The 24,679-nt window shown below is 44.9% G+C and overlaps 1 protein-coding gene across 6 annotated transcripts in view; it reads left to right on the top strand.

The window, feature by feature from the left end:
- The window catches only part of Nin (ninein), a 100,899-nt gene that overhangs the window by 5,549 nt on the left and 70,671 nt on the right, over window positions 1-24,679 (top strand). For all 6 annotated transcript variants that reach the window (XM_029484598.1, XM_029484595.1, XM_029484596.1 and 3 more), the window contains 2 exons: window positions 3,736-3,939; window positions 15,993-16,074. In XM_029484598.1, the coding sequence (XP_029340458.1) occupies window positions 3,757-3,939; window positions 15,993-16,074 (265 nt within the window). In that variant the 5' untranslated portion in view covers window positions 3,736-3,756. The remainder of the gene's footprint in view (window positions 1-3,735; window positions 3,940-15,992; window positions 16,075-24,679) is intronic.

Here is a 24,679-nt window from a genome sequence, read left to right as displayed (position 1 = left end):
AGTCTGCTCCCCTAACTGAGAAACGCAGCTGTAGCTTGTGACTGCATTGTACACTGAATTACACTTCAATGACTCCGCTGTGGTACAGTACTCATTGTCGGTGCCCCGTTACTTCTTGGTTAGGCCTAACCCTGAAAATGCCCTTGAGAAGTGAAGATGTATGTGTGGAAGAAGTCAGGGCAGGAACAGTCTATGTCAATTTTGGCATCTTCACCGGGGTAAATATTTCTCCCTGGAACCTCCCTAACATGAAGTCAGTCCATTTACTGAGTCCCTGGCCCAAAGACTGGATTGTACGATTCAGCTGGGGGAAGGGAAGGAGATAACGAGGGAGAAACTGCGGCCCTTACCCTTACCTTTCTGGCAAGTGGGGAGGGGAAACGTTTCTTGCATGGGAAATTACAGACGAACATTTGGAGAATTGTGTCAACCAGCAAAAATGCATTTGGTGCCAGATGAGAACTGACAGCTTGTCACCACGTGTCACATTTTCTGGATGTTGCAGTTGGAACACTTGTTCCACTGGGGTACAGCCCCTCCTTCTCCCATATTGCCCCTACTCCCATCCCATGCACCCTCACCTCCCCCCCCCCATGTACCCTCACCTCCCACCCCAACCAGTCAAAAGGACATTCTCCTAAGCTTCTTGTCTGTGGCATCTAGGAGATGAAGTTCAGGGATAAGAAAACAAGATGGAAGCTGTCTGATCTACTGGAGATCCAATTGTCTCTCTAAATCAGACATGCTAGCTAGCCAGATTCAAAGCAGCAGATAAGGCCAGGTGTTCTTAGCACTGGGAGAGTTTCATTCTCGTTCACTGGCTTAGTTGGACCAGTGGTTCTCAACCTTCCTAACGCCTTGACCCTTTAATACTGCTCCTCGTGTTATGGTGACCCCCGACCATAAAGTTACTTTCATTGCTACTTCATGGCTGCAATTTTGCTACTGTTGTGAATAGTAATGCAACTATACGATATACAGGAGATCTGACATGTGACCCCTGTGAAAGGGTTGTTCTTCCCCACGGGGGTCGTGACCCATAGGTTGAGAACCCCTGGCTGAGACAGAAAGTAATGTTTGAGGAGGGAAAGTGTTAGGACTCCCCTCTTCTGAGTTCATAGAGAGTAGAGTAGAGTTGTCTGGCTTTTCTGAAGTTGCTCAGATTACAACCCAGCCGACTCTTAAGAAAGACTCTAAGAAAGCGCTTCACACTGTGAAAATCCCAGAGCCCACAGGGATTCCCAGCAGATCCTAGTTGACAATTAACTGGCCCACTCTAGGCGAATCTCATTAGCCAAGCTTGGCCATGTCTGTGTTCCTTTTTTTTTTTTTTTTCTTTTTTGTGGTTTGGTTTAACACCTTGGCGTTTCTTTTCTGAAGCTTTGATGTTTATGTAGCACTCCCAACATATTTTGAAAACATTTACATACTGATTAGTTAACCCAGCAGACCAACCCTGGGAAGGCAGCCAGAGCCTGCTGCACCTCAGTGGTTAGCTGCTGATGGAAGAGACCTTCCCAGCCCTGGGAGCCTGGACCTACTTTCTATCACACTGCTTTCACAGGTGTCCCTAAACACTAAGCTGTGCTGCAGCTCCCTCCCAGATCCTCTGACGTCATCCCGTGTGGGGTCATGGCTTATCTTCAGTTTTTTTTTTTTTTTTGGGGGGGGTGTTTGTCTTTTTTGTTGGTTACATACATACACACACACACACACACACACACACATAAGATGACAGGGTCTCACTATGTAGCCCTGGCTGTTCTGAAACTCTGTAGACCAGGCTGGCCTTGAACTCACAGAAATTCGCCTGTCTGCCTCTCAAGTGCTGGTATCAAAGGCATCCACCACTACACCTGGCTATTTGCCTGTCATGTTATGGACAGTTGTCTCTGGAAAGAAAGAAAGCAGCCTAGAGGGGCATTGCATTGTTTCAGAAAGCTCCATTGCCCTGGGCCTGAGCTGTGTGCAGCTTAAATTACACTGTCTCTGCCTTCCTGGGATCTGCTCTGAGCTCTGACTCAGGGCTTTATTAGTTAAAGGGGCTGCTTTTACTCTTGGTGCTTTTGGGGGTTGGACCCAGGGCCTTGCACATGCTAAGCATCTATGATGTTCCACTGAGCTACACCCCCAAGCCCTGGGGAAGGTGCTGTGTTTTGTAGTCATGGGGTTGGCTGAAAGCCTGATTGCAGACGCCTGAGGTCACCATCCCAAGGGTATGTGTGCGTTTGGCACCCACGATTGCATCAGGAAGCTGCTTCGAGGTGTGCAGCATTTGGGCTGGATCCAGCACATTAAACATTGATTACTGTGTACAAGGAGAAGGAAAGATCTTTTTCATTTTTTTTCTTTTTAAACTCTGTATGTGTGTTACTTGTGTTTATTCTCTCTCTCTCTCCCTTTCTCCCTCTCTCTCTCTCTCTCTCTCCCTCTCTCCCTCTCTCTCTCCCTCTCTCTCTCTCTCTTATCTTAATTGAAACAGGGTTTTCTGTGTGGAACTTGCTCTGTATGCCCTGCTGCTGTGAACTCACAGAGATCCATCTGCCTCTGCCTTTCTTTCTTTCTTTCTTTCTTTCTTTCTTTCTTTCTTTCNTTCTTTCCTTCCTTCCTTCCTTCCTTCCTTCCTTCCTTCCTTCCTTCCTTCCTCCTTGGTTTTTTGAGACAGGGTTTCTCTGTGTAGCCCTGGCTGTCCTGGAACTCACTCTGTAGACCAGGCTGGCCTTGAACTCAGAAATTCGCCTGCCTCTGCCTCCCAAATGCTGGGATTAAAGGCGTGCGACACCACGCCCGGCCTGTGAACATCTTATCCTTGAAGTAAAATACCTGGATTTGTGTGGTTTTATTTTTAGCAAAAGATGACTGAAAGCTTTTGGTGATGTCAGGTTTTTACTGATTCTAGGGAGGGTGAAAGGCTGGGACCCAGGTTTTCCGGGTGGTGGGGAGTCAGTGATGAATGACAGAGCAGTCAGGAATGAAGCATGAGTTGCTGGCGGTGGAGGAGTTCAGAGATGCTGTTCAACTCTCCCAAAACAGCCAGCTGGCTCCTCAGGAAAGGTGGGTGGTGTTTTACCCTTTCTCTAGGCAACTAAGCATTACCTAGAGCACCCTGGGGCAAGAGAGAGCCTCGGGGGATACTTTCTGCCTGCTGTGTGTAATTGCACCAGCAGTGCTAATTGAGTTGCTTTTTGAATCAAAGGCTTCTGGGTGGCATAAATAGGGAGATGGCTCAGTCAGTGCCTCTGATGTAGCTGTGATGTGGAATACCTAGGCTGAATGGAGTGAAAGTTGGCCACACCTCAGATCCCAGCATCTGGGGAGGTTGTCTACAGCTTGCTGACTTGTCTGGCAGCTCTGACCCCAGTAGTGACCGGAGTATTAATAATTATCTCATCTGACCTGACCGGCTGGTGGAAGAGACTTTCACTTTCCTGAGTCCCCAGGCTGATAGGTGAGAAACCCTTTCAGGTGTGAGACAGGCCATTTGCCTGTCAGGAAGGAGGAGGACTGCCTGCCTAAACCCTTCCTGCTAGGAATGTTACTCCATTGTAGCAGTACAGTTGTGCTCTCGTGCTGGTGTGTGTACAAGTACCACTGGCCAGGCAGGGCCTGGCTGCAGAGTGTTCCAAGTGGCTGATGGGACTGGGGGGGAGATGTGTGTGTCCAGGTAGGGCTGGGGAAGATTCATGTGTCTAATAGTGACTTGCCCCAACCTGTCTTCCTTCATGTCCCACACAGGTGAGCGCTGTGGGCTATGGGATGGATGAGGTGGAGGAGGATCAGCATGAAGCCCGACTCAAGGAGCTGTTTGACAGTTTTGACACCCTGGGAACTGGGTCTCTGGGTCAAGAGGAGCTCACTGACCTCTGCCACGTGCTGTGCTTGGAGGATGTGGGCCCGGTGCTGCAACAGACGCTACTCCAGGACAACCTCTTGGGCAGGGTAAGATCTGGGGAAGAACAGAGTTTGTTGGAAGTGGGGCACGGTTTCTGTCAGAGTACTGGGGTTGGTGGCAAGCCACAGGTGTGTTGCAACTTGTCTCTTGCAACCTGGCCGTTAGCCTGGGGAGTGTAGTTTGCTCTCGTGATAAGGGTAATGCTAGATTTCGTCTGCACTTGGAATTAAGTTGTACACTGAGCATTATGGGTAACAGGAGAAACTGACTATTTCCCAGACTTTTTCCCCTTGTTCTTTGTGGGTGAGATTTCCATGGAAAAGAAAGAAAGAAAGGTGGGAAGAGAGCTGCCCTTCACAGGAAGTAGAAGTAAGTTTCTGAATGATTTTCTACAAGCTGGTTTTTGTGTGGGTCATTTTGAGGTGAAGATTGCACCTTCCATTCAGGAAGTAAGACAGAAAGTACACAAAGCAGAGTTTGTCTCCAGTCCAACCCAACATGCATGGCAAGTGTGTGTGCAAACTGGTTAACTTCCACATTTGGCCAGGCCATGCTTTCCCCCTAGATCAAGTCTCAGGCAAGAGAAAAAGGAAAGAGGTCCCCCCCTCCCTTGTCCCAAGTCCCTAGCAGTGAGAAGGACAGATGGTCTGTTGCAGTCTGAGAATGCCTTTAGTTCAGCCTCCTTTACAATGCTTTGTGTAGAGTTCCCCCTCCCCATCTTTTGGCTCTAGGACAGGCAAAATGAAGAAAAATGTTGCTAATGGTGACACTCAGTACACAGGTTTGTCCTGCGCTGTTCCTCCGGGAAGCAGTCCGAGAGCATCCTTTGATTTTGCCGGATGCACCTTCTCCTCCTCCCTTGTTCACTGTCTTCTAATGGACATGTGGATAAGTGTCCCAAGGCATAGAAGTATTAGATGCGTGTCACATGAAGGAGGCAGACACAGCACTAACCATGAAGCATAAAGAAAAAATGATATTGGGGCATTGACATGTGAGGCCAAATAGTTCACACTTCAGGAAAAAGAAGATTTTGATGCAAAAAGTAGGGCCACTCTTGGATCGCTTTGAGGAAGATTAAATGTTTGTGAGTATATGAGTATTTCCTAGAAAATGCTAAAAAGACTCATTTGGAAAAATAGTAAAAATAGCAATACGTACGGTCAAACCATTTACTCTTATTTCATGTGCTCCAGGGTTTTGGGCATAGTGGAGAACAGAGTAGCATCTCCCACTGTGGTCCTCAGGTTGCAGGCCTTTGGGATGGAGGCGTAGTTGCTGTTAGTGCTTCAAAAAGCACAAGGAGCCAGGCTTTGGCTGATGGTCTCCCTGAGAGAACCCCTCTCAGAGTACAAGGGGATCCTCCGTTGCACAAAGATTCTGTCCCAGCAGCTGGCTAACAATTTGCTCTCCAGATGTTAGCCCAGACCAGGGAACAGTTATCGATTGATTTGTTAATGGCTTGACACCATCAACCTGCTTTTTACCGGCTATTTGCCTGAATAGTGAGTACCTAAGTGGTCTACAGTGTGGTATTTACTTAGTGAGCCGGTGATAAAGTTAAATAGATGTCTGCATATTGATTTCATGTGGGAGGCCCCCAGTGTTTGTCTTGAGAGACAGCATTGTCATGAATTAACACAGTATGGTTAAATTTGCATCTTTATGAAACTGAATTATTCTCCTCGGTTGATTGCGTTGGCCATATTCTTTCTGTGACGATGTCTCATGCATGGTTTGTAATTTTCAGTTGTAAAGCAGTAAATCTCTTAGAGTTTCCTGGAGCCATTCTATGTGTCACCTTCAGGAAACACTGAGGAGGGATCTACAATGTTAAGCTGTGTTACAAATTAACATAATTTTAGATGACACATAGTCACTATGCGTACAGATCTGTGGGATTTCAATACATGATTGTCATGCATCATGACGAGGTCAGCTGACTGGCATTTTCTTGTGTTGGGAGCACTAGAAATCTTTTCTATTATCTTTTTTGAAATATTTTGTTAATAATTTCCAACTATAGTTAAATTTTTTCATTTTATTTATTCTCTGTGTTAGTATGCATGTGAGTGTGTGTGAGTATATGTGTATGAGAGAGAGACAGAGACAGAGACAGCAGTGAGGGTCAGCAGACAACAGGTTCTCTCCTTCCACCATTTGAGGCATAGGGGACTAAACTCAGATCGTTGGCAAGTTTCTGTTGTTGTTGGTTTTTGTTTGCTTATTTTATTATGAGATAGTGTCTCACTATGTAGCCCTGGCTGGCCTAGGACTGCTTATATAAACCAGGCTGGCCTCAAACTCACAAGTTCTTCCTGCCTCTGTTTCCTATTTGCTGGTATGCTGTACCACCATACCAGTTCAGTCCCAAGCTGATTTTTTTTTTTTTATGTCAGCTCTCTTTCTTATTAGAAGTTTATAGAAAACATTGAAGACTGGGGGTATAACTCAGATGATAAAGTGCTTATCTGGAATCTGTAAGGCCCCCGGTTCAGTCTCTGGTACTATCACCATTAAAGGGTGGAGGGAGGGTGAGTGGGTTATAAGGATTAGAAATTTGATTTAATAAGTAAAAAAATTAGCATAACAAATCTTAATAATTCATCAATTCATTAATTCATCAAACATAATTGTGTGTCATATGGGACAGTCATTCAATTAGTCTCATTGTATTGATACAATTTATTAATGCTTACTATATACTATATATGTATTGTTCATAAAATTGGCTTTTGGATATATTAGGATCCATCATCTTCCTAAATGCTTCTGACTTTAATTTTATCTTTTGGATAATAAACACCTTAATTGAATACAACTTTTATTATATCAATATGTGTGTGTGTGTGTGTGTGTGTGTGAATTTTCTATGCATTTGCTAATAGACCATTTCCCTTCAAGTTAGAGTTAAGTTGATCTGTCCGGATTCATAACTTAAGTCGATATTTCCTGATCCTGTTGGTTACTGTTCAGATGTTTAAAAGGTATAATTTTAGGATCCTTGATTTAAAGGAAAGGATCAGGTGCGTGTGTCCAGTCCATGTCTTTGGTTACACATATATGAAGCCCCACTCTAGGGCCTCCTCGAATTATAGAAGCATTGTAGGCTGGTTGGGTGACATACGTGGTGGGTGACTGGTAAAGGGATTGAGTGCTGTGTTCACACAGGGCAGGATGCTATGTTAACTCTTTGCTGGGCTGAGCTTTTACCAAGTCAGTAACCTGATATTAGATGCTTCCTGTTATTTGCGACCTTATTTTTTATTTGTATCAGTTTTAAAAATCAGCATATAAAGCAATGGGTTTCATTATGACACTTTTTATTTATTTATGTGTAAGAGGCTCCATCTGCATGTACAGAAGGGGGCATCAGACCCCATTACAGATGGTTGTGACCCACTATGTGGTTGTTGGGAATTGAACTGGAAGAGCAGACAGTGCTTTCAAGTGCTGAGCCATCTCCAGCTCCCATTATGACAGGTGTTCCCTTCAGCCTCTTTCCCTTTTACCAGCAATTAGGATAGAAAGGAGATAGCTTGCTCTGGTTTGATAGGTAGCTTCAAATCAGTTTAGATAGCTTAGATTTACTTGATGTGTCTGGAATACTTCAGGCCGCATTCATGTTGTACAATGCATTTCCTTTCCTTGTCCGACATGACAACTTTGAGACATGACAGTTTCCTGGAGTTTTGAAGGTTTCGATCACCTGCTTTCCTTGATAAAAATCTAAAACACACCATGCTCTTAGCACACCTGTTGTAAGGAAAACAAGCAGAACTCCAATGTCTCACGGGTACCTGACCTTGTAAGCCAGGTGTGATGGCACACACCTTTAATCCCAGCACTCAGAAAGCAGAGGCAGGCAGATCTGAGTTTGAGGCTAGCCTGGTCTACAGAGTAAGTTTCAGGACAGCCAGGGCTACACAGAGAAACCCGGTCTGGAAACAAACCTACCCCCCCCCACACCAAAAAAAAGAGATAATAGTGTTTTTTTTTGTTTGTTTTGTTTTGTTTTGTTTTGTTTTTTGGTTTTTCGAGACAGGGTTTCTCTTTATAGCTCTGGCTGGAGATAAAAGTTTTAATATTAAATTTTGATAGCCACATAAACATATAACTTATCTCCCCTTACTGTTCCTCTCTTGGGTGCCTGGGGCTCTTTCAGGAATGCTGCTGCTAAGTTGGAAAGGAGGACTTGTCTTTATTTCCTGGTCATTGAAAGCTTCTTATGGTTTCTTTCTCTTACACATACGTAGCTATTTGAAGAGTAAATCTGACATCAAGAAAGACTTTCTGGCAATGGTTATTTGGACTCCTTCTGAGTCTATGCAATTACACTTGATCATCAGCTTCTGCCTATTTATAACCATCCGCAATCACACTCCTGTGGATTTCACCGAGCTGTGTCTCTTCCCCCCGGGTGGGTGGGAAGCGTTCTCAGTCTCCTTCCATGTAACCTGTAGTAGTCAGGACTGTTATTTGTGCTGCTTTAGTGACTCTGGGTAGATTGCCCTTCTGCTCTACAAGATTCTCCTTTGGGGTTGCTTCAAACTCCACCATGCCTGTGTCCCACCTGATCAGGGTGCTTCTATTCTATTGAGGATTTCATGTCAAACTTACTACAACATAAACTCACATTTCTAAGCCTGTGACTCCTTAAGGCTCAGAGTATTTAGTGTGACAGGAAGAGGAGGTAAAGGGGTGACCCCGGACTCTGGAAAAGCAAGTAGGGCAAGTTGTGGATGGCCATTCTCATCTGACTGAATTATTTAAACAATGCCTGATTTCTCAGCCAGAGACAATGTAGTCAGGAAGGCTCAGTAAAATTTGTCAATATTTTCTGATACTTTTTATGGGTGGCTTCGTGTCTGCCCAGGGTGTTTCATGTCCTTCAGTGTCCATCACAGGTATTCTTCATCAGGGCTCATCTGTGTGACAAAGAATCCTGGTACCCAGTAAAGCTCGTTCAAGGTCAGATGACTCATTTGAGGCAGGGCCAGCATGGGATGCTAGAGTCCCCAGCCCTTGCATTTAAGTGCATGTGTGCACAGTGTCTTCTACACTAACTATGCAAAAGTGAATCTCATTCCTTCCCATTCCCTATAAACATCACAGTCCCCACCGCTACCACTGCCACAAGTACATAGGGACAATGTACTATCATAGTACAGTTCCTAATGTCAGACCTCAATTCAAATACTGACTCCTGTCACTTTTCAACTATATCATCTCAAAGACTCCAAGCCTTGCTTTCTTCATCTGCAGAATGGGAAGCTATTGGGCTTCGTTAAGAGGCTTGATGGGTGCTGACTGTGAGGGTGGACACCAAAGACCTTCAAGAGAGCCAGAGAGAAGGGCCTGGCTGAGTATTCCCCCTCTACACGAATGGCTCTTTGATAAATAATGACTTCCCTATTGTAGGTGGTTGTTCTGATGCTGCTTGTATTCAAATGCTGACCCCCATGATCTGGTTTTCCCTTCAAGGAAGAGATCCCCATGCATATCAAGTGATGCCATGTAACTCCCCAAGTCAATTGGCCAGTGAAAGGGTAAAGTCTGTGCTTGGGCAGTAGGATGTAGGCAGGTTTTCAGTTACCTAGCTGGGGGATGCAGGTACAGAGAAGAGAGAGAAGAAAGGACAGGGAGGGAGGAGGGAACCACCATGAGAGGAGAATGGACCATGAGCACTGTGACCAGGAGATACAGCAAGTGACAAGGGACCTATGGCTGGGGCATGAGTTAGAATAGCTCCAAACTTGCTCAGTCTAGACTTTCAGCTTGTAAATAAAATGCATGGACTGTGTGCCTTTTATATTTAGATTAAGACATTTCACAGCCTGGTCTTTTGTGGCAAAACACAGCCTGTTTGCTAGCCTATGAAATTTCTCCTCGCTTGCAGAGACCATTTTCTATACCCACCTCAGTTAACAATGTCCTGAAGTTTCTGCCACTGATTTTCTTTTGGGTTAGCAGATGCAAACCAACTAAGTTTAATGTCAGCTCCGTAGGGCTTTGTCTTGTTACACACTGGTTTGAATGCTCGAAGTTTGGGTCTGTTTGAATATTACCTGTGCATTGTGGAAATGATATGCATTTGATGTCTGTGACTGTACAAGGTGGCTGTGCAGTGTTAGAGTCTTGATTCTACTCACATCACCGCCGTTGTGCTGAGCTAGCACCCAGGTCTTGGGTAGCGCTTTACACTCTTCTCTTCTTCCAGAAGGGCAAGTTGTTTCCCTAAAATAGCATCCTTACAGAAAGTGGCAAGGAATAGTGATGAGGTAAGATCTGTCAAGAGGCGGTGACACATGACAGAGAGAGAGAGAGAGAGAGAGAGAGAGACAGAGAGAGAGAGACAGAGAGAGAGAGAGAGACAGAGACCGACTGAGACTGGGATTTGACTAGCCTTCCTATTAATTTAGTTTAAATGTCATGTGTGTTTTTAGTCAGGCATGTAATTTCTGCATTGCTGCAAACTGCCCTTTGAGGCATAGATAGAGAGATGCTTATTAAATGAGCAACAGCAATTCTTATTTAAATGGGGAAGCACCAGCCAGGGCCCCACAACCTGGAAGCTCATTACCTTGTAAGACTGACTTGCCTTGCATATTTGTATATATCTAAAATTTGACATACTACAATAGTATAACGCTCCCTTGGAGGGAAAAGAGGTGCTAAATCTTCTTAGGTACTGAACACGGTGAGCTTGCTCTTAATGTGATTCCTGACAATAGGGGCCATTTATCAGCATTTTGGGTCTGGGTTGAACCCTGAGGGGCTTTTTACCACATCAGTATTCATGAGCATTGATTGGGGGGGGGACCCACAATCACCTACCTCCCTTAGAGAACGGTCTCCTTGAATCAAAGATGTGGCATTTACTGCTGTTGAAGTCCTGGGGCCCCAGGTTTGCATGCCCTTGCATGAAGGAAATAAAGATAGAAACGGGCCTGAAGCTGTGCTAATTGTTTAGCCCAGCTGCCAAGGGCTGTCTGAAGTTTGTTGGAAGGAAGGGGCCAGCTTGGATATGTGACATTAGAGCCATGAAGAACCTCTGAGTTAACAATCATAGATGCTTTATGTGCTAAAATGAGACTGTTTCCCCACTCTGTATGGAAGCCTTTAACTCTGCCTTCTTTGAGAAGGCAAGATCATGAGCCAGGCCCTATTTTCCTTCCCACTGGCCAAGTAGGACATGCTGACTGATCAGGGGCCTCTGCCAGCTTTCTTTGTCTCTTTCCAGGTAGTCACCAGATTCTATCTTCTCGCTGCTAATACACTTCCCTCCCTTCCACATTCCATCCTCCTGCTCCCTAGAGTGGATCTGATAAACTCCTTGAGAGCAGGGGTCAGGTGTCTTGAGTTCGAGTTCTCTGCCTGCTGTGGCCTTACATCTGCTGCATAGGGGGTACCTGGCAGTTCACCATGAAGCCTAAGGCTTCTCTTGGCTCGGTGGGGCTCTCATGAGTGAAGTGGGCCTGAGTCTGGCAGAATAGCTGATTCTGTAGAGTTACATCAGAGGGCCTGGTTCCCCAGGTAACCCCTCAAGGAACCCCTCAACAACCTTTATCTTGGAAACTTAAAGGTGGCCTCTCAGAATGGGTATTGTAAAGTTCAAAGACAGTCTATGAGAAAACCTTCAAGAGTATTTCACTTAAACTTGGGTTATCTGAGACATACATGAATAACGTTTCCAATAACTAAATCCTTTACCTCATGTACTGACACACAAGGGGAAGAAGAGATTAACCATTAGACAGTCCAAAAAAATCAGTTTAAGTTTTATTTGATCAAAGAGTATTATGCATAATTAGACTTACATAGTCATTTTACCCTATTAGCTTTTTCAATATAGTAGAAAAGGGATATGACAGGCTTCATTTAGCAGCGTCTACATCTATGCCCCAAACTAAACAATGCCCCGCCTATTAGTTGTGAGTCCATATATTTCATCTTTTAAAAATAGGTTACATAGAATTATTTAAAAACATTTTTTTAAATAAAAGAATCATCTATTATTTGTGTGTGAAGTTACCTTTTGTCCTTACTGTATGGGTTTCTGTCTTTTGTTTGCTGTGTCTGGGCTATAGTGTGTAGATCGCAGCAGGATGACCTTGGTGTTAAAGTAATGAAGCCAGACAGGGTGGGGAACTTTTAATCCCAGTGCTCTAGAGGGCAAGGTCTTTGTAAGCTGGAGACCAGGTAGTGTGATGCTGTCTTAACAGCTATAAGAGTGTGTGTGTGTGTGTGTGTGCACACACACACACGCATGCATGGTGGCGGTGGTGGTGATATTGGAGAGATGTCTTAGTAGTTAAGAACACTTGTGTTCTCGCAGAGAACCTGGGTTCAGTTCCTAGCAGGCATGGTGGCTCACAAACCATCCATAACCCCAGTTGCATGGGACCCATCGCTCTCTCCTGACTTCCAAAGGCACCAAGCACACATGTGGGTGAAACATACATATAACATAAGTACATCCTAAAACAGTAACAACGGTTGGGAACTCCTGCATTGGTCCCATCTATCCTGCATCCTGGCAGAAGTGCCTTAAGCTGTATTTGGCCACAAGGTCTCCCCCATCGGTTTGCTCATTGTCTGCCATATGCTAGCTAATCAGATAATCAAGGCTTTGAGATTAGAGACCTAACCATCCCAAAGGCTGCTTGTTACATCTTAGTCAAGGAGATTTCAGCCACATAGAAAGCCATTAATGTTGATTGGAAGTAATTCCAGGTTATAGATGCCTGTACCTTGTGTCAGGGGAGGTTAACAGACCCCAGGGTGACTTCTATATACTGAACTGAATTAGTCAAGACCAAACTCAACACTGAAGGCTTTTTTCCCCCTCCTCTCTTCCTCTTAAAGGCAGAGTCTCATATAACTCTGGCTGACCTGGATCTTACTGTGTTGTTTGAGGCTGACCTTAAACTCTCAATCCTCCCCTCTCTACCTCCCTCACCTCCCAAGTGTTGTGATTACAGGCAGACACCACCACGCCCAGTTCACAGAAAGACTCTCATCTATGACTATCAAAACATAGACCTTTAGAAACCCTACAGAGAGACCTGCAGAGTCAAGTCTAAAGAGCTTGAATTTCTCAGGAGGAATGCCTTCCTTTCAGATGAGCCTCCCCCACCCCTCATCTAGCTTATCACTGCAGGAAGAGGGAGAGAGGCTTCACTCAGGGCCCTCTGGAATAACTCAAGTCAGGGAAGCTCAGAGTTAGGGGGCTTCATGTATAGCAGACCTCACTTTCTCTGATTCTGAGCAACTCCACAGTAGACTGGCCCCAGGCTCCCCCAACTGATACCCTACCCTATTGGAACTTGACTGTGTCTCTCCCATGGTCACTGCCATGCTTCAAAAATGCAGCCCCATTTCTCTGTGTTGGGACTAGTCAACCCAGGATTATACATGTTAATATTAACGACCACTTGTGAGTGCCTAATAAGTCCTAGAGTGTTCTAGATATTTTACATAACTTCCATTTTACTTCCCTAGAGCGCTGCTTAGGGAAGGGTGTTATGGAATCTTAAGGTATGCAGTGCTCTTAGCACAGTGCCTGCCATACATCTATAAGTTTGGGTTCCATGAAGACCATGACTTGTGTCACTCCCATCTCTGCTGTGTCACCTGGGCTTAGTGTCGGGCACATAGCTGATGCTCAATCCATATCCATCAAATGAAGCATACAGGATATCTGCTAGACAGCCCCAGTTGTTGCAGATCAGCAGACAAAAGCTTGGGGCAGTTAGACAAGCCAGCCAGGTCACATTGGGAGCTGAGTAGCAGAGTGGCCTTCAGAGCCTGGGTGTGTCTTCTCAGCCGCTCTGCTATTTGCCCTGAGGAGGAGGAATGGTTTTTGAACTTAAGAGACACCTGTCAGCTGGGCTGAGCTCCCAGATGTGTGGTGCTGTGAACTGGCTGGTGGGGTAAGTGGCCTCAGCCATGTGAACTCCAGTTTACCTGGTGGCACCATGCCTACCTGAGCCTATCTCTGAAGTCAGGACCGTGTACTTTCTTCTTCCTGAGTTTTTTGTTTGTTTGGTTGGTTGGTTTGGTTTTTGGAGACAGGGTTTCTCTCTGTAGCCCTGGCTGTCCTGGAACTCACTCTGTAGACCAGGCTGGCCTCGAACTCAGAAATCCGCCTGCCTCTGCCTCTCAAGTGCTGGGATGAAAGGTGTGCGCCCCTGCGCCCGGCCTTCCTGAGGTTTTTAAGGTGGTTTGTCAGGCACAAACTTCTAATTAGCACAGCTTATGTTCCTGCAATTGTTTAACTATTTCATGGACCGTCCTGTTGCTTTAGCAGATGCTCTACCTTCCTGGACAGACTTCTGTTCAAGTTTTTTTTTTTTCTAGCTTGTTGATTTCAAAAGTGGTTATCTTTCATAAAATTTGCCAAGAGGGTAAACACTAGCTCTTCTCAACATATACATACACATACATATACATCAAGTTATAGTCTTTAACAGCAATTAGAAAATTAAGTGAAGTCCACATGATCTAAAAGGACTATGGGGACTGAAGTGATGGCTCAATGATTAAGAGCCGTCAGTGCTCTGTTAGAGGATCTGGGTCTGGTTCCCAGCACCCATCCCACATAGTGTCTAACCACCTGTAAGTCCAGTTCCAGGACACCCAGTGCCCTCTTCTGGCCAGGATGGGCACTTGCATGCACATACAAACAAGCAGACACACACACACATTCACATATACATAAATATAAGTAAATTAAAAACTTTAAAATCTCTAAAAGGAATATAATTTGGGGGGAGTTTAACTAAATACAGTTTTGTTTGCTTTGAGGTTTTTTTCCCCCCCCAAGACAGGGTTTCTGTGTGGCTCTCGCTCACTATGCTAGAACTTGCTCTGTAGACTAGGCTGGCCTTAAACTCAAGGGATCCACCTGCCTCTGCCTCTGAAGTGCTGTAATTAAAGCCATGCCTAGCTTGGTGTGTATGTGTTGTGGTTTTGTTTGTTTTGTATTAGGAAATTGATCCTAAGGCCTTGAACATGGTAGGACAGTGTGCTACCACTAGGCTACATCACAAGCCCAGGTTTAGTTTTTTATTTATTTGATTTTGATGGGCTGGCCTAGAACTTACTCTGTTACTCTGGCAAGCTGCAAATTTGTGACTCCATTGCCTTAGCTCTTTGGGAGTTGGAATTTCAGGCTGTAACCACTAAGCCTGGCTCATTCTTCCGTCTTACGACAACATAAGTCTCAATCAAGAAGGACACCTCTGCTTTGTTTGATTTGTGCAGATAGGACATTTTTTCCAATAATAGGGTGACTACTATGCTTTGTCAATTTTCCTATTTTAATTTGGAAGTGTTTTTTTTTTTTTTAATTTATCATTTATAATTGAAACCTCTGTCCAGGAAAATAAGTGCCACACAATCAAACTAGAATTCTGTTGACTAGAAATGCTATTTCTCCCTGCTGTCCCAGGCTGAGGTCACAGAAAGGTGTAGAAGAACAACTTTTACCCTTGTAAGGGCCTCCGATGAAGGTTTCTGAACGTCAGCCTGGATCGCCCGAGCCAGTCAAGGCAATTATGTTTTATGAGCCAATGGATGTGCTGCTCAGGCTTCTTGCATTCTCTGTGTTTGCCGCTGATTTTTTCTATACTCACAGTGACCTGGGAGATAAATATTATATGCTTGCTCCAGGCAAAACCATATTAAAGTTTTCCTTGAAAGAGCTGACTCCCTTCTAGATGGTCCTGAGAGATTAAAGCATCCACGGGTTGTTTACTAAAGTCCAACCTAATGTCTTCCTCTTTTGATCTTGTTTAAAAGGTAAAGGGGGTTGAGAGTTCACAGTGTAGCTCGTGAGTTTACGGGGGGTTTGCCAGCTAGCTTTTCTCCTAGAAAGCTGAATAGATACTTGTATTTGTATAAACACCAGTGTGCCCTGTGTGAGCAAGGAACAGCCTGTTTTTCCTTCAGAGCTTTGGAGAGATGAAGGAGGAGAACAAACGTGGGTGATGATTTCTCAAGGGTGGAAATGAACAGTGCACACGCCCTGCAGATGGGCTTGCCTTCTTAGGTCTGTGGAACATGATTTTAAATGTATTTTTTTATTGCTTTTTAGGTACATTTTGACCAATTTAAAGAAGCATTAATACTTATCTTGTCTAGAACTCTATCCAGTGAGGAGCACTTTGAGGAGTCAGGTAAGAACACTACCATTTCCTCTACTTTATGTTCCACCTTAACACTGTATCAAGGGAAGGGCTGGGCGTGTAGCTCAGTGGTAGAGTGTTCGCCTGACATGCACAAGGCCCCGAGTTCAATCCCCTGCCCTTCCCTCTTCCCTCTAAAATGTTTGAAAAGTTTCTTAGAGGAAAAATGTGAGGTGCATGAAGTGTGCCTGTGGAGGATTTGGGATGTCTGTTCTCCATAGATTGAATCCTTCTTTCTAGAGACTTCTCTCTTGATACCATCACAAGAGCCTTGTAGCTGTTAAACAGCAGTGAGTCTTAAATGAGGCTTCTTTACCACAGCGTGGAAGAAATCATTGGATTATTCCTATATAAGGATTGATAGCACAGGAATGATTCATAGGAATGAGTGATTGGCGGCAGCTCTTCCATCCTTGCTTCCTGTGTCTGTATAGCATTTGGTCTGGGGGAGATTTTCCTGAAAGAAGAAATGTGGCCAACAAGAGGGAGTTCTGTGTGGTCCCAATGAGTAGAAAGCCCTCTACTTGTAAACACGACTGCATGACAGTGTGGTGACTTCTGCAGGACTCCTCCCCCACTCTCCGATGTCTCTGGTCCTGGAACACTTAGCCTTAGTAAATATGAAGTAACTGTCATGAGAGAAGGATTAAGCTGTATATCATTGATTTTTTTAAAAAGAAAGTGTCATATATTATAAGCTATACAGCTACATATCTCAAAAGAGAAAAGTGCTATCAAATATAATCTCAAATGTTTTTGGTGATAACATATATCCTAATCTAAGTGTGATCAAATCTGGCCTTGGTGTTTGTATGTCTTAAAATCAGAGAAATATGATAAATATTTGAGGGGAATTCTGGTGTAGAAACCTGTATTTAAATATAGAAAATTATGAAGTCATTTGATTGACATGAGCTAGGGATAAGGGGCATCAGGAAATTTGGAGGGTGCTGTAACTTCTGTCTCTTGTAATGTAATGGGAGCCTCAATAAACCTGATTTTTAAAAAAAGAAAACAAACAGGAAATGTGAACAGAAGTGGTTGGCATTTTGGGGAGTTCTTCGGTGTGACCCATTTACACAGAACACAGATGGGAACTCATTTCTTATCTTCACTGGTGGTCTAGATCTCCACTAGACTTTGTAAAGTGTTCCAGATTTGGGTCATGTGTCTGGGCCTTACCTTTAATAATGTTTTGGCTTCTGGCTTAAGTCTCCCCTTTTTTGCTAATGATATCTACCATTAGTGTCTTAGTCAGGGTTTCTATTCCTGCACAAGCATCATGACCAAGAAGCAAGTTGGGGAGGAAAGGGTTTATTCAGCTTACACTTCCACACTGCTGTTCATCACCAAGGAAGTCAGGACTGGAACTCAAGCAGGTCAGGAAGCAGGAACTGATGCAGAGGCCATGGAGGGATGTTACTTACTGGCCTGCTTTCTTAGAAAACCCAAGACTACCAGCCCAGGGATGGCACCATGCACAAGGGTGTCCTCCCTCCTTGATCACTAATTGAGAAAATGCCTTACAGCTGGATCTCATGGAGGCACTTTCCCAACTGAAGCTCTTTTCTCTGTGATAACTCCAGCTTGTGTCAAGTTGACACACAAACCCAGCCAGTACAATTAGTAAGGCTGTTTGTGGGCCCAGGACTTGACACAGCTTTCCGGTAGTTTCTTATTGAGCCTGGGGGAGGTGCTTATGTGCTTCAGACTTTCCTAGGCTCATAACAGAAGGTCCAGAGGTTACTACTATGGGAACAAGGACTTTTGTTACTTTTGGGATCTCACATTTATTGGCAATTTTGCTTTTTAAAAGTTTGTCATCCTGAGAGCAATTATACAAGGTTGGGGGACCCTGGATAGAGTGGTAAATTTTGGCTACTATGAGCACAGGCAGTTTAAACATACTTCTGTCGCCGTGCTTTCAAGTGCCCTGGGAAGGGGCAGCCTTGACATTACTCCGCATGGCACTCTCACCATCCTTTCCTGAAAACGCATGCTATCGTCTGACAGAAATCTGTCACTATAGAAATACAGGTTTGTGGTAACCACACATGTGGCAGCTGCCCCTGGGGTTGTACAGAGTTGGAGACCAGCAATTGGAAAAGATGAGCTCAGGTCTGCCAGGATGCCAGGCTGACAAAGCTAGCTGCAGATGGTGGTTTCATTACTGCATGTGGGCCACACTACTGTGCAGGCAGAAGCTGGCATTTGGACCAGTCTTCCAGGATTATACCCAGAAGGCATCATCACTCCATCATGTTTCAGAACTGTCCCCAGAGCAGTATCAAGCAGCAGTAGGAACCCTATGGGCAGGACAGTATTTCAGCCCGTGTTTCAGTGATGCTGCTAACTCTGGTCTTAACAGGATACAAATCCAGAGTAGAACCAGTGCCTTGAGTATTTTATCTACTGGGAAGCAGGCAGCATGGCCCATGACTCCCAGACTCCCTGCTTTGTCTGTCTCCCTGGCCTCTGTCTCCCTGGTCCCTCCAGTTGCTCATGGCTATCAAGGCATTTTTTTTTCCCCACCAAAACATGCACCCGCTCACTCTAAATCTCATTCTTCTACCCACTCAGACAGACTGGTTTGTGTGTGCAGAGTCAAAAAGGACTTAAGCACAGTGTAGCAAACTGAGTTCAGCTCTACCTCTCCGGAGCTTCATGCTAATAATCACCGTCCAATGATAGACGCTGCAGCACGTAGGGCTGGAGAGCGCTCTGTCATTTTATAAAAAGCCAAATGGGGGCATAACGCAGGGCCAGGGCAGTCCCATGAATAGATTGCAGGGGAAGACATTAATACTGCATCTCCAGTACATGTATAAGTTTATTTTTAGCTTATGTGTATGTGCAAAGACGCCAGAAGGAGGCATCTGATCCTCTAGCATTAGAGTTATAGGCTATTCTGAACTACTGTGTGGATGCTGGCAACCAAATCCAGTTCTCTGAAGGAGTAGTAAGTGCTCCTAACTGCTGAGCTGTCTCTCCAGGCCCTCCTTTTAGCCTTTTAGCCTTCAGGTGGATGGATTGGTCCCCAGTCTGTGCAGCCTGTTTCAGAGCCTGCCAAGGTGTTCTAGGTGACAAGAGGGAGTGAACTGCAGCAGGTCATGCCTGACAGTTGGTGACAGAGTTGCCTGTGTCCTTGCATCATTGGGATGCTCGCCATATGGACCTATGTTGTGGTGTGTTCATCATGCTTCTTGAAGTCCTAGTGGGCTTCGAAAGAAAAGATAAAACAAGACAGGGCTATAGGTTATAGTGTGAGGAATCCAGAGGGTCATGAAGTGGTAACAGTAAGGTTTCTGTAAGACAAAACATCCTACATCTGTATTAGGCAAGTGCTCTAAAGGAACAGGACCAAAGGAATGTGCAAATAGATATACCGCTTATAAAATGGAGTTCTCTGGATTGGCTTACACAATGGTACCTGGACATCCCAACAATGGTTGTCTGTATGTTAGAAAGGCAAGGTTCTCTGGGAACCAGAGATCCCAGCAGTGCCCAGTTAGCACTGAAAACTCACAAGTACTCATTCCTAAAGTCACTGGTACTGGGTCCCTCTTGATAGGCCATACATACTGGGGTCAGATGCCTATAGGGAGAGCAGCAACAGTCATAGACCCACTTGTTCACAAAGAAGGCAAGCTGGTAACATGGAGTCTCAGCTCTTTCACTGGACATTTTAATCCTGGCTGCCCTTGAAGGACTCTACAGCCCACCTCGAGGGTGAGGTCCACTCCCCATCACTCTCTCACATGTCTGTCTTCTCCAGAATCGCTCCCATAGACACACAAGTGTGTTTTATAAGTAACAGACACTTCTTAATCCACTCAAGGTGACAACCCAACCAACCATTATAGCACTTGACCAAGGTACAGTATCAAAAAATCTTCTTGATATGATAGGAAGAACTTAAGCCAAAAAAACCCACTGGTTCCACCGCTTTAGTGGTGTGACCTCATACATACATCTCTCCTTTATGGTCTTTGGCCAGCTGACATCTAAAAATGGTTGAAACCCTTTCAGCTCCGTAGTTTGCTTGTGTTGTCTCCTCATGCCCCAATGGCATTATTTAAATCTATAGGAAAAGCCACAAACACTAGCTTTCCCATTCTGTAAGATTGTACCTAACATAACTGTGTTAGCTAGCCTCACTGTAAAGTTCTCTGAAGGGCAGATGCTTACTGTATTCCATGCTCTCTTAGTCTTCCAATAAAAGGCAGTTGTACATAAATAATACAAAGCAAAGCTCTAAGGGGATTTGCAAGGATACGGAATTAAGTCATTATTTTTACGTGCTACTCTTGGATTCTGCCCTTTTATAACTTCTCCTGTGCTATTTTTAGCACTTTTATAACACCGACTTTTGAAATTCTGAGACTTGTGAGAGTTTTTCCTGTAAAAAGCAGTAACAATAGAGGCACAGTGAAATTTAGATAAGGATAGGACAATGGGCTGGGGATGGTAGGATGTCCTTTGTAGCTTTCACCCTAATGAACTGCAACAGTGGCCCAACTCCCTCCTAGCTACGTGTACTGTTTAATTTTTAAGTTGTTTCTGGGATCAGAGAGGGGCAACAACTTATTAACTATTGATCCAGTTTGTAATGGCAGTGGATTACCATGGTTTTGTAGTGGAGGTGCTGCCGAGCATGGTGTCAACATGCTCTAGAGACGTTGGCTTCCTTGGATGCACCTTGTGAAATAAATGTTAGCATCATGCAAGAAGCCCACTGAAAATGCCTTTCCTTTAGCTGTTTGGAAAAGCCAGCTCAGCTCGGAAAACAGGAAGAGGCATTGTTTCTGGCAGGTGGGGGTTTCTGCCCCAGAACTTTAATTCAAGGGCCATTCCATCCCTGTTAATTGTAGTTGTTTTCCTTATATGTTCAAAAAGCCATACGTGTAAAAACCATGCCCTTTCGTTCACTTAGCAAGCATGCAGCAGGGTGAGTTCCTTGGACACTGGGCTAGATCCTAATTTACAGCCATTAAAGAAGGACATGTTTGCAACTGCATGCAGAGGTATTGAGCCAAGCTCTGGAGTCTGGCCATGCTGTCTGTACTTGGTAAATCGTTAGCACATAGAGCTAAAGAAGTTTGCCTGTGTCTTCACTTTGGCCAAGATAAAAACATAAGTGCTTTTCTTCTGATGTTAGTAGCAGGACGATTGCAAGGACCAGAAGTTTTCTCCAAATCACTGTCACCAAAATCAACCATACAAGTGTGAGTTAGAGTGTTACTATATCTGCACACAGTGGTGCATACCTGTAATCAGCATGTGTGTGTGTGGGTCAGGGTCACAAGTTCAAGGTCAACCTGGCCTATAAAAGTAAAATCCTGACTTAAATGAAAAGAGAGAGAGCGAGAGAGGGACGGAGGGAGGGAGGAAGAGAGAGAGAGAGAAGGTATTTGCAAGTCGTAAAATTGGAAACACCCATGCCTGCTGGTGGTCAGGTAAAATGTTCGCCGTGAGCTGTAATGATGCTCTTGGCTGATCAGTGCATGCGTCTCAGAGATTTTATATAGCGTAAATGATCATGTGTAGAGAAAGAAGGATGCTCGCTTTGGATCATGCCTCTCTGTGTGTGTGTGTGTGTAGTAAGAATGTTGTCAGTGTGTCAGTAGGCAAATTGTGGCTTATGTGTGTAATTAGAGGCTAAGCAGTTATTAAAATGCCATAGAGGGTTGCTTATTGTTAGGAAAATTTTACTAAAAATAAAAGGGAATCTTGTCAAAAGCCATGCAGTGTTCTACAAATATTCGTGCTACGTAAAATTAGTAAATAGGGTGCTGAGAATCACGATAATGAAGTAGTGTGCTTGGGACTAGTGTATTTTATTTCAGTTGCAGTGAGTGTGTAAGAAGGCTCCCACCCAGGGGACACAAAGGACATGGGAGTCTTAGAGGGTTTGTTCACCTCTCTCACAGCAGCCTATCCATGGAGGTAAAACTAACAGGGGAGAGACTGTTATGGCAAGATCAAGCTCAGAGCAGCTCTGGTTTCTATACATTTGCCACTGGTCTGACATGTTAGGAAAAATAAGACTGAGGAAATACGCTGTGGTTTGAAGGTTGGGACACTTCCTGGCCTTGCTCCTCCAGGTGCCTACTGCTGGGCACATCTTCTTACTCTCGTGGCTTTGGGCTGCCACCTGCTCCACAGCAGCCTGGGTAGTGGGCTGGAGGACAGGGTGGGGCTCTTGTGTCGGGAGTTGCTACACACGACCATGACCTTGCTCCATGGCATGGTTAAGGAGGAAAGGAAGCCTTCATGAGGTTAAGGACTCCTAACCCTCAAGGCCCTGATAGAGTATCTTGCTCCAGGTCCATTTGGCCTGTGCTTTTTTTTATGAAGTCCTGATGCCCCAGGAAGTACAGTTGAAAATGGATAGGAAATTTTTTTTTTAAAGATTTATTTATTTATTATATGTAAGTACACTGTAGCTGTCTTCAGACATTCCAGAAGAGGGTGCCAGATCTTGTTGCGGATGGTTGTGAGCCACCATGTGGTTGCTGGGATTTGAACTCTGGACCTTCGGAAGAGCAGTCGGGTGCTCTTACCCACTGAGCCATCTCACCAGCCCCGGATAGGAAATTTTAACATGCAAAGGTGGTTTTAGAAACATTGACTGTGGCCATTATTAAATTAGAAGCTGGGGCTGGAGAGATGGCTCAGTGGTTAAGAGCACTGGCTGCTCTTCCACAGGTCCTGAGTTCAATTCCCAGCAACCACCTGGTAGCTCCTAACCATCTATAGTGAGATTTGGTGCCCTCTTCTGGCCTGCAGGCATACATGCAGGAGGAACGCTGTATACATGATAATTTTTTTTTTTTTTTTTTTTTTTTTAAATTAGAAGCTGCAGACAGTATGAGTCACACAACAGCAAGGAGAAAAGGCGTCATGAAAGGCTGTGCCCAAGAAGTTCCTTGAAGGTGATGCTTTGAGCCGAGCCTTGAAGGTTCAGTCAGGGGGATGTGACTCACAAAGCGATGGCAAATGCAGTGCACCCTCATGGGCCAGCCAATCAAGTCAGTCCTCCCAGGCAAAGGCTGGGATGCACTGCCATTGTTGTTGGTTCAGATCTTTTCCTGTCCACTGATTCTTGACTCTTCTAAATCTGAGATAGACTACAGAACTGGGCCAGTCAGCCCAGGGCATTGCCACCCCCACAGCTGTCTGTCTGTCTATCATTCTAGCTTGTTTGCTCTTGGATTCTAGCTGTTTGTTTTGCTCGTATTTAGACTCAATTGTGGTTCTGCACTACCCAAAGCCTTCTAACCCTGGGATGGGGCAGGGTTGGGGTGGTGTGATGATGCAGGTCAGACTATGCAGTAAGGGACTGTACAACAGGACCACGTGTCCTCTTACACTGCATGACAGCCTTCCCAAGAAAGTCTTGTGGCTTGATTGTCTTGAGATTTGCACACAGCTTATTCTTTTTCATCATTTATTATTTTCAAGTTGAGTTCAGGAACCCTGCAAGCAGAACAAATAGGCACTTTGAAGGGCCTCACGTGGCATTCCCCTCCCCTTCTGGAGTCTTTGAAAGAGGAGTGTGAGGACTCTATGATCCTGTCACTGTATCCAGAGAGGGCTTGATAAAGACCTGGTGTAGAGACACCACCAGAAAGGCATAGTCACAGATGGACCAAGGTGCTAGTGTTTCCTGTGTCTCTGGCCATGATGTCCTTGGCTCACTAAAGGGTCAGAGAGGGAGACCGGAAGCAAGGGTCTGCAGGAGCCAGTCCAGAAAAAGAATGTTGGTACCATAATGGCCAGCCCTTCTTCTTCACCCTTGGAAAAAGTCTAAGGCTATTCAGAGAAGTTTGATAAAAGGTCCGTCATATCCCTCAGTGGACATGAGGTAACCCCTCTGATGTCCCGTGAGTGGATACTGAAGGAGCCTGTCTCACACTGAAGCAGCCCTGAAGGTCTGCTTGGGTTCTCTGTTGTGTGCTTTGGTGTCTCTTAGGTCCTGAGCTTGTGTTTGTGCAGAGAGAGTTTTGCATGATGAAGTCATGGTTAGACTTGGGTAACCACCCAGGCTCCCTGCAGGGCTCTGTGCTCTCTGCTTTGGCCAGCCATGCAGTGGATTTGAGACAGCAAGAACAAGGGGCCAGCACACAGGAGGTCGTGGTCAGTCTTAGGAGGGCGAGAAAGTGAGGCAGGCACAGGGCGATTCCTCCTGCACCCCGAGGCTGGGAGGAGGCTGGGGAAGGAGTCATGGTGATTTGTCTCAGTTCCTCTGCCTGCCATCGGCCCATCCACTCAGGCCACCATTGTCTGCAGCACTCATTGTATTTCCATCTTAGTTTTTCTGGGTCCTTTGCTCATGCCACACATGCACCTGTCACAGCTCTGAAGTGTCTCTTCTTGGGACAGATGAGCTATGGAATGAAGGCGCATCTGTGCTTTGGCCTTCTAAGAGGAAAAGAAATAAATGGTTTTCTTTCTTTCTTATCTTTTGAATTCTCCACTTACATCTCCTTTTTTCTACCTGCTCTGTGGAGCCAGTGAGTTCCCTCACTTGCTCTAGCATCTTGAGAGAATTGAATCCAGGTTTCTTTTCTTTTTCTTCTTCTTTTTTTTTTTT

This window comes from Mus caroli, chromosome 12 (genome assembly GCF_900094665.2).
Source record: "Mus caroli chromosome 12, CAROLI_EIJ_v1.1, whole genome shotgun sequence".
Classification (NCBI taxonomy): domain Eukaryota; kingdom Metazoa; phylum Chordata; class Mammalia; order Rodentia; family Muridae; genus Mus; species Mus caroli.
The sequence above is the reverse complement of the archived record's forward strand: the minus strand, read 5'-3'. Positions and strand labels throughout refer to the sequence as shown.